Here is a 10,676-nt window from a genome sequence, read left to right as displayed (position 1 = left end):
TTCTGTGGTGAGATGTGTTTCTGAAGGTGGGCTTTACATCTTGTCCGCTATTTCAGCTAGTGGACATTTTCAAGAGTGGGTAAAGATTAGATATGGCTTTGGACACTATTATCTTTTTCGGTTCTTTCTTTCCTCTGAGGCTGTGTGCCCCATCATCATCATGAACGCATCACATAACGCTTAAATGGGAAAAAAGGGAGAAGTTATCAGAGATTCTCTTCAATCCATAAATGGGTTTTATTCTTCCTGGTGGGTAGTGCAATGAGGGTCTTCTCCATCTTTACTTTTTTCTTATTCTTTTACTTCGATGCTCTCTGTGGCACCATAAGTACACAGGAGGCCAAAGTTTTGGTGCTCTGCGTCTAAACCAAAGATATGTTGCTTGCTCTAGCAGCTTGAGCCTTGATACGAATACCTTGTAGAAGATGTGGCACGGGAACGATGGCAATGAGCTAAGTACTTGAACTTGGGTGAAATCATGGGGAAACCATCAGAGGTTTTTGAGGGATGTTTTTGAGTTGTATCATGTGGAAGGATGGATGCTGCCCTGAACTGTTGTAAATATTTTTTTGAAATAGCTTTTTAGGCTCATAAAGATTGCTCAAGTGAATCCTCTTGGAAATGATTCTCTCTGGCAGCAAATAATTCGCCTTACTGGGCGACTCTATTCAACTATATGCTTTAGGCAGAATAATGCAATTCTGATCTCAAGCAAGAACATCTGGGTTTTAATATCTGTCACTGTTTGAAGAAAGGGTGCACACGAAGACAAATGAAAAGCAGGTGACAATTCAACAGGCAATGCTATCCTATGAAATGCCATTTCAAGTGAAATAGTGGAGCCTGGCTCTTATTATTTAGAGACATGGAGACTGCTTGTGACTGAACGACTGTATGTCCATTTGTTCTACTCAAAACTCATATTTTTTGTAAATTAGTTGAGGAAACAAGATCAAATGATGGATCAGTGTACCAGCATTCGGTTATTATGCCCAGGAACATGCGTGATCCTTTTCACATGAGGTACCCCCAAGCTGGAAAAAAAAAAAATATGCCGGTTCATCTTTAATGACAATCTTTGTGATGAGCAACAAGGCTAGAAAATGTCCCCGTTGCCTTTATTATCACCCTGCTGCTGCAACTGAAATGCAGAATGACAGTGCAGAACTTCACCAACAAGGTTGGGGTTTCTCTTAAAGTGCCTGACATTTCGAACTTTTCTGGGAAGGCAAATTAAAGAGGCAAACCAATAGCGTTAGGCCAATAAGTCCGTATCTCTCACTGATTCCGTTCTGTAGCGACCATAACCTGAAAGAATGTTTCAGGATAGAATAACTGAGCCAATTTAGTTTACTTTCCAGATTTACATTATCGCAGCCAGGTTGTTTTTTTCTTGAGTCTGGTGCGCTTGAATGAAGTAGCTGACATTTTTGCTAGAAGGATTGCTGAGCTGCTTTTCCTTCTTCTCAAATTGCCATCTACCATCTCTTGAGTACTTAAACCGGTCAATGCCAAATGAGCAAGTATTCACTGAATATGCGCTACAAACTGCTTGCTTCGATTCTAGTTTCAGTTTGGGGTAATGTATGATATGTCTGTGTAAAGCCCTTATCTTCCAAGCATCTTTTGTCATGATTTTCTTACTACAGTTTGTGCATGATATAATCGGTACGTGTTTCACATTGGGTATGTATTTTGGTGAAATGGGCCACTATGGTATCCAAGCATCGATTATAACCACAGGGAGTGGGATGTGCACTGGACTTCTCATGCTAAGCCCACATGGATACAGTAGCTATTTTGTCGGTGCATACAGGCGATACGTTTTCTTATGCTTATCACACAAAAGAAAGGGGGAGAAAAAAAGGGTTTCTTCAAGTCTTTCAGCCTGTCTAGCCACCTTTCTACTTGTGTCTATCCTTATGATACCATTTCTCTTGCAGCCTCTTTCATTATCATGTGAAGCTTGTGGATCCAGAACGCACAACGCAATTGCAACATCGAGCGTTCAGTCATCTGAATTTTGTACACTTGACAACAGTTTTATGCAAGACAGATGCCTAGCTTGTGGAGAAAGGAGATATTCAAATGGTCCGCCTACCTCTAGCCACGGATCTTACGTTAGCACGTGAGAAAGAGAAGTCACTTCTCTGCAATAGAATCAGTGCTACTTTGTGAAGAAAGATGCACAACTTGTACTACAACTGCGCTGTATCATGATGATAGTGGCTTGTAATTACATGAAACTTCTGATGCGCTAATGTAAGATCCTTGCTTGTTAGTCAGTACTTTTGCTTGTTTACGTAATGCGCTTGACAAAATCTCAGAGATAGATTGTGACATGGGAAAATTTTCGCTTGGTTTAATGACCGCCGTGTCTCAGATAGATTCTCACAAAGAAATAGAAAGTGACATTCTCTGATGAAGGGATTATACTAAAGCAAAAGTCAATTGCTTGAGCAGCTTCTAGATGCTGAGAGAACTTTGAAGGTGTCAAGTGGGGATGCCAAAAGTGATGTGATCAATTTCCAGCGAAGACCGACCTAATTAGCAGTACAAATCAATTGGCCTAAGGTATTGTATTCTGAGAGAATGCCAAAACACAAGACCCCGCGTACAGTATTGAGCATAGGGAAAGCCTGGACTTGTCTAAAATCCGGTGTTTTACTCATACAGTAACCAAGAACAAGCAAGTTTTGACCAGAAATAATCAACTTTCAGCCATAGCTTATCCAGGAATGATGATTAGAGAACCGAGTTCATTCAATTCCAAGCTCTCTCGGTTTACTGGATCAACACTGAACCACAAGGTTTGGCCAAGAAGATGGAAGAATTGGACTGCGTGGACTTGGGAAAAACACTGAAACACGTTTTGATTAACTTGTTCTTGGAGAGAATAATCATCCATTTTGAATGACAAATATATATAAATATATATATATGTAAGAACATGTGATGAAATGAGGGTTGGAGCTGCTTTGCTTGACGGGTGTCTTGTTCTCGCTCTCTCTAGTCTCAGGGCACGAAGGTGCCAGGAAATAGGATAACGCAGTGGACACACCACCAAAAAGGGTGTGAGAAGCTACCAGGAACTCGGTGTAGACTCAGTAAACCCAAGAAGCATTCAAATTCAACGGTTAAAGACTGCGAAACACTTGAAAAAAGAAAAACAGAGGCAGCGACAGTAATCTTTGGACTCGGTAGTAGTCCACCGCCATTGTGCATGCAAATTATCTTATGTTATAAACTGACCATCGTAACGTATCAAATCAAAACAGATCAACTAAAGTAAAAGAAAAGAGGAAGAGAGAGACAGAGACAGAGACAGTGGACGTGTCGATTTGACAAGTGTCAGAAGCCTGTGCCGTGATGCACTCCCTTTTTGACAGGGCAAGTTGGAGTGGGACACTTCCGTTAAGTGGCATGGGGATTGATTGACAATGGAGTTTTTCCATGAGATGGACCGTGGTGGGACTCCTCTCTTTTCTTTTCTTTTTTTCAATTGGATTTTCTGGGTTCAATGTTCATGCACCTCCCTGTCATCTGCAAAGCAAGTCTTCTGATCCAATTCAAGCCCAGCTCACTAGAGGAGAATCAGTGTGTTGCAGCTTGGGACAGCTAGGGTTTCTTTTCTTTGGAGACAAGGTCAAATTTTAAATTTTTCCATCGAATATGTTCAGTTATAGTACATGTCTAAGGGGAACCTCATCTTGTAACCTTATCCCATCATTCCTCAACCCCTCATCATTTTAGGATGTAGCAGCTCGAATTTATAAATAAAGACTAAGATAGGAAGAAGGTCTCATCACCAGGTGTACCACGGTGACATCACATCGCGTATCTAATCAAGTAATTTTCTTCGTAAAGTACGTTAGAAAATCATAGCAAATGAGATGATTTAATTCCTTGACTTATGATGTACCCCATTAGCATGTCTCATTATATCATCACGCAAAATTTGTTTTTCTTTTCTAAAAAAAAGTCGTGACTAGAGAATGTTAAGAGTTTTGTTAACGAGTAATTTCAAAACACTAGTCAAATTAATTAAAAGTAAAAATAACACTTTTTAGCACACTTTGAAAATGGAAGAATTCCTAGTCTTATTGAAATCACTTGAATTTCAAATGGTAACTTTTAAATTCTCGAAACCCATTTAATAATACTTAACAAGTAATCAAAGACAACATTTTATACTTGCCCCGAAATAGTTCGACGAGACTTATGTAAGGGATTAATATGGGGTCTCAAACGAATGCTTCCCAATAATGAACTACATATAAGTTCATTAAGAGTGTATTTGATAACCATTCTTTTCCTATAAATAATTTTTACTCAGATTTTTTTTTTTAATTATATTCCTTAGATAAGTTTCTAAACTTTCGAATACCTTTGATAATTACACAAAATTTATATTCTTGGATAGAAAGAGAACATGAATGTGTTTAGTGCGGTCCTTAATTTTTTTTTAATAACATAGAATTTCTTTTAATCTTTCAATAATTATTTTGAGATTTTTTTTCTCTATTTTTCTTCCTTCTCTAGCTGACCATCGGGCCTCAACGATACAACTAACCAAAGATAAGAGTCAGACTAGCCTTGGGGAGCCTTGCCCAACAATGTTGAGACTCCATTGAGGTCACCGACTCTTGTCTCTAGCTAGTCGCTGGTTATCGGTCATCGCTGACCTAGCGACTAGCTAGAAGAGAAAGAAGAAGAAGAAAAGATAGAAAGGAAATGATTTGGTTTCAAAAATTATTTTCGAGAACAAATAAGTAATTTTTTTTTCTATCTTTTTGCTTCTCTTATAAATCTATTCCCTGATTGTTGGTCCGAGAAATGAAAAATTTCTTAATATTACCGAATGAATTTCTATTTTTCATTTATTTAGAAAAATGAATGAACAGAAATAGTCAAGAATTGATAGTCACTAAACAGGACCCAAGAAGATCCAACCAAAAGCTCAAATGGGCAGTAAAATCCTCTGCTGAAAAGCCGAATCGTCATCGCAAGCATCGGGAGTCTGCCCCATCACAGCCGTTACCACTCACTTGCCATCATCAGGCAAAAGAGGACCGAGTAAAACTGAAGACTGGGTTCGCTCAATAAAATAACATTCGATGCAAAGTTAATGCGATTCCCTCGCAGGGGGGAAATCTCCACCACCAGAAGACTCCTTGCGAAAAAGAAATGAAAACATGTTGAACCAGAATTTGACTGTGTAACTGAAGTGGTCTGCAAAATCCTCCCCCAGTTGCAATTTGGAATCAGACTTAAAGTAGAGCTCCCAAATAGATTCGATCTTCACCATTTATTTGCTTATAATTCAACTGTAAGCTGTCAAATAATGGAGAAGACTTCCTACATGAAGTCACTGAAGATTGAAGCTGTTCAAAGCAACGTAAAGGAGAAATTATCTCTTCACTCTTCTTTTAAGTGAGAGATGATGATAGAGATCTTACTACTTATTAAACGCAACAGGGATTAGGGCAAGTTTGTTTCACGGAAAAGATATGGTGTTGCAAAACATCTTTAAAGGATCTTATTTTTAGGAAAAAGAGTTTATTTATATTTTATTTTGTTTTTATTTTGCCAGTAATATAAAGATCAATTCTCGACATATGGTACTATAATATTATGAAACACATTCGAGAAAAAGCCTCGAGCACAATTCCAAGTCCAGAAATAGGTCCCACATTTGTAGGCCTAGCCTTATTGGACCCGGGCATGTCTGCCACCCCCAAGTAGGGTCGCTGGGGTCATGGCATAGGCATCGAGGACCCAAGTAGGGCCTCAGTGGAGCTGGGCAAGGGAGTTTGAGCCAACTACTGAGAACCTAGGACTGGCATTAGGACACATGACTTGGGTGTGGGGAACTTAGGCCAACCTCAAGGGACCTAGGCGGGGTGTGGGGCCCAATTAGTAGGGTTTCAAGCTTAAGCATCAAGGTGGTGCTACCTTTGGGGACCTAAGCTCGAGGAATAAGGTCTTCAATCTGATTGCTAGGGTCCAATTGTATTTGGCAGAGCTACTTTGAATTTAGGGATCGATTATGTTTATTCATGTCATTAAACAATTTGGCAAGATATAAAAATGGATTATTAAATCATGTTAATTCGCTTTTATTCATTGGTATGATAATAAAAATTGGATGATTAAAATGATTTTCCATTCAATCAACTCAATGACATCTATAGATCTCTGTCACTTTCTCAATCCAAGTATATGGCAAAATCAGGAAAATCTGGAAAATATATTCTCAAACCTTAAAAATGCATCATGTTTCTAGAACAATGTAGTCATAATATAGGGTGTTGCTACCAATATTGATAAGCAATTGTGCCACCATCGATAATAAGTTTCATTTATTATAATTATGAATGTCCATCTCTAGAATGAGCATTAAGAAATTGTATCGTGTCTCCATATTCGCTTTACTCACCCATCGCGATCCATCCATTCTTACCTTTTATAAATTGATGTTTGCAAAATCCATTCAAAGCATTCGTAATCGGTCACAAAGCCATAAGCGAAAACATCATGGGTCGACTATTTTTCTGCATTGACATTTGGGATTAGATGGAGACAAGGGCAAAATTATGTAGCATGAGCTGACTTTCCACCCAAAACTTGAAGGAGGTTGGACATGAAAAGGATTGCCAATTTTTTTTCTTTTTCCCTCTGGGGGGTCTGAGTCCAAGAAACTTGCAGATCCAAAATAGAGAAGCAGCAGTTCTATTTTCCAAAAAGAAAAAAAATAGTAATAAAAGTAACTAATTCCTTTTAATGTACCAGAAAATAAAAATAAAAAACAAAAATAAAATGGACATAAAACAAAGGCTCGTGAAATACGAGGATGCAATTGCGAGGTTCTTTTAAAAAATTCCGGCTAATTCCCCGAGTCATTAAAATCCGGAACCGAACCCTAAGCAAAATTGTCTTCGAACACGCCCAGGCGACGCGCCCCCCTACCGAAGATCTCCCAAGTCAGAGCGCGCTTGGCGGCCACGCGCGACCGCCAGAGAGACGACAACATTCGACGTTTCCCATTCGCTGCGGCGGGCCCCACCCACATGAGGAGCCCCCGTCGCTGGCCCACGCGCTCCCCCGCCCGCCCCTCGGAAGCGCGTGATCCCCTTCGCCCCCTCTCTCTCTCTTCCTTTTCCTATTTCTTTTTATTTTTTTCCAGAAAAATCGAAAAAAATCTCAGATTCCCCCCCACCCTCGTCTTATGATTGAACGGCTACCTCTACTATATCTCGAACTCAATCTAACCCACTTCCATTTCATCCCTAATTTTATTATTATTCACTTAATTTATTAATTTGACGTATAAATCACGAATAATTGATATTTAAATAAATAAAAACGCATTTCCAACCCCCCCGCCCCTCTCTCTCCCCAAAATAAAAAAAGCCCCCTTTTTTTTTTTCAAGAATCGGAGATATTAGGATTTCGTCTCTCTAATCTCTTCCTCCTTCCTTCTTCCTTCTGCATCTTCTCCGTCGTTCTTGATCCCATCCATGGACGACTCCGCTCGAAACCCCACGCCCCCTTCGCTCGTGACCTCCGCCGCATACCCAACGAGAGAGGAGGAGGAAGAAGAGCGGCTCGCCGCTTGTTCTTAAGGAGCCTTGCCTCTCTCGTGCGCTATTTCGGACGACGGTCGGAAGACCCAAGAACAAGAATCGCTCGCCGATTCCGGGAAGAGAGAGAGAGAGAAGAGAAGAGAGAAGAGAGAGATTGAGATTTGGAGGTGAGCCATGAGGCCGATTCAGCCGCCACCGCCCGGCGCCACCCCAATTCGTCCTCGTCCTCGTCCTCGTCCTCCAGGGGCAACCGGCCCCGCCGGCGTCCGGACCTCACGCTGCCGCTCCCCAGCGCGACCCGGCCCTCGCCGTCCCCCTCCCCCTCCCGCCCTCCAGCTCGGCGCCGTCCACCAGCAACCTCCACAACGGGAGCACCGGCGCCGGCAACTCCGTCGGCAACCACCTCAACAGCGTCTTCCCTCAGCCGCCGGCGGCGGCGGCGGCGGCGGCGCAGCAGCAGCAGGTTCACTTCTCGGAGCTGGAGCGGGTGAATCGGATCGGGAGCGGGAGCGGCGGGACGGTCTACAAGGTGGTCCACCGGACGACGGGGCGGCCGTACGCGCTGAAGGTGATCTACGGCAACCACGAGGAGGCGGTGCGGCGCCAGATCTGCCGGGAGATCGAGATCCTGCGGGACGTGGACAACCCGAACGTGGTGAAGTGCCACGACATGTACGACCACGGCGGCGAGATCCAGGTGCTGCTGGAGTTCATGGACGGCGGGTCGCTGGAGGGCATCCACGTCGGCAACGAGAACCACCTCAGCCACCTGACGTGCCAGATCCTGAGCGGCCTCGCCTACCTCCACCGCCGGAAAATCGTCCACCGCGACATCAAGCCCTCGAACCTCCTCGTGAACTCGCGGAAGCAGGTCAAGATCGCCGACTTCGGCGTCAGCCGCATCCTCGCCCAGACCATGGACCCCTGCAACTCCTCCGTCGGCACCATCGCCTACATGAGCCCCGAGCGCATCAACACCGACCTCAACCACGGCAAGTACGACGGTTACGCCGGCGACATCTGGAGCTTCGGCGTCAGCATCCTCGAGTTCTACCTGGGGCGCTTCCCCTTCGCCGTCGGCCGCCAGGGCGACTGGGCCAGCCTCATGTGCGCCATCTGCATGTCCGATCCCCCCGAGGCCCCCGCCTCCGCTTCCTCGGAGTTCCGGGACTTCATCTCGTGCTGCCTGCAGCGCGAGCCCATCCGGCGGTGGACCGCCAGCCAGCTGTTGAGGCACCCTTTCATTGTGACCCACAATAAGGGGCTGCATCACCAGCTTCTTCCTCCACCTCCACCTCTATTCTCAGCCTCTTAGTTGCTGGTTCCTTTTCCTTCTTTTTTCTTCCTTCTCTTTTCTATCGCCTTAGTTGCTAATTATTGGTTCCTTGGGTCTTTTCCTTTTTTGTAGTTTTTGATTTTGAAATGATCATTGGGGTTTGGTGTTTCTAAGGGGGAGAGAAGAAAAAAGTTGGGCTTAGATGGTGGGTGTGGTGTCGAGAGAAGCTTCAGAAATTCACAGTATCAATGTCTCTTCTTGATCTTGACGTCCTCCTTTCATAATGGAATGCAATGCAGCAATGCTTACCAGTAAAGTAAATTCCGTTTGCTATGTTTGGTCTTTTCCTGTCGCTGCCAAGTGCCAAGCCTCAATTCTGCTTAGTGCGAAGGGGAAAAAACAGCGAGCAAAGTTGGCCTTTTTCCATGCAATGCTATGTGACTATATGTTGATTCGGTTACAAGGCATGGGATTTCTTTCTTCTAGGTGGGGGTCACTGGTATTTTTTTGCTATTCTTGGTTAAGTTCTGTGGTGGGATTTGTTTCTGCAAGAATTGGACTTTGAATAATTGCGGCTATGTCAACTTATGGGACATTTTAAGGAGAGGGAAAAGATTAGATGGCCTTTTGACACTATTAATGCACGTTTTTTGGTTCTTTCTTTCCTGTGAGAGGCTGTGCGCCCTATCATCATCATCGTGGACACATCACATAAGGCTTAAATGGGAAAAAAGGGGGAAGCATATGAGATTCTCTTCAATCCATTAATTGGTTCTGTTCTGTGCCTGCGTGGGTACTGCAGTGAGTGTCTTCTCCATCCTCACGTTTTCTTGTTCTTCTGCTTTGGTGTTCTCCGTGGCACCATATGTACACCAGGAGGCCGAAGTTTTGATAGAATGTTGGAGTGGATAGTCTTGGCCCTCTGCATCTAAACAAGAGATATCTCGCTTGCTCTTGCAGCTTCATTCGATTGCCTTGTGGAAGACGTGGCTTGGGAACAATGACAGTGAGCTGAGTACTTTTTACTTGTATCATATGAGGACGGATGATGCATTGGATTAACTGAACAACAAGTTCAATAGCTAGATGATGCTTTTGACCGACTCTTCTTTCTTTTCTTTTCTTTTTTTGGGGGGGAGATTAGCATTGATTCCCCTGGCTTGTTGTAAATAAGTTCAGAACTAGCTTTTTCAGGCTCATAAAGATTGCTCATGTCAATCCTTCATGGAAATGGTTTTCTTTCGCAGCTAGTTATTAGCCTTAACCAGGTGACTTGATTCGACTATTTGTTTTAGGCAGAAAAACGTGATAATGTGATTCTGATCTTTAGCAGGACACCTGGGTTTTTATATCTGTCGCCTTTCAAAGAAGAAGGCAGGATTTAACCAGGAAAACAAATGAAATGCAGGTACATACAATGCTATGCTATGAAATGCCGTTTTAAGTGAAATAGTGGAGTTTATGGCTTTTCTTGTGTATAGACATGGAAACTGCTCGTGTATGAACAAATCCATGTCAATTGTGTTCTACTCGAATTTTATGTTATGTTTCCGAAACTTAGTTGAGGAAACTAGATCAATGATGGACCGCTATACCAGGATCTACTCAGTATGCTGAGGAACGTGTGTGATCCTTGTCATATGATTTAGGCCCCGAGCTGAAGAAAGATGCAAAGTTCATCTTTCATGACAATTCTTGTGGTGAGCAACAAGGCTATAATATGTCCCCGTGGCCTTGTCCATAACCGCTGCTGATGCAACTGATGCAAAAGGACAGTGTCAAACTCACCAACTACCTTGGAATTTCTCTTAAGC

The 10,676-nt window shown here is 43.1% G+C and overlaps 1 protein-coding gene across 1 annotated transcript; it reads left to right on the top strand.

Moving 5' to 3' along the window:
• The first annotated feature begins 7,390 nt into the window (after window positions 1-7,390).
• Window positions 7,391-10,126, top strand: LOC104450664 (mitogen-activated protein kinase kinase 5-like). Its single transcript, XM_010065326.3, is given in 3 exon segments — window positions 7,391-7,793; window positions 7,796-7,868; window positions 7,871-10,126. Coding segments are annotated over 3 exon segments (1,137 nt in total). The 5' UTR covers window positions 7,391-7,760; the 3' UTR covers window positions 8,902-10,126.
• The last annotated feature ends 550 nt before the right edge of the window (window positions 10,127-10,676 follow it).

The sequence above is a fragment of the Eucalyptus grandis genome, chromosome 6 (genome assembly GCF_016545825.1).
Source record: "Eucalyptus grandis isolate ANBG69807.140 chromosome 6, ASM1654582v1, whole genome shotgun sequence".
NCBI lineage: Eukaryota > Viridiplantae > Streptophyta > Magnoliopsida > Myrtales > Myrtaceae > Eucalyptus > Eucalyptus grandis.
This window is presented reverse-complemented; position numbering and strand designations above follow the sequence as displayed.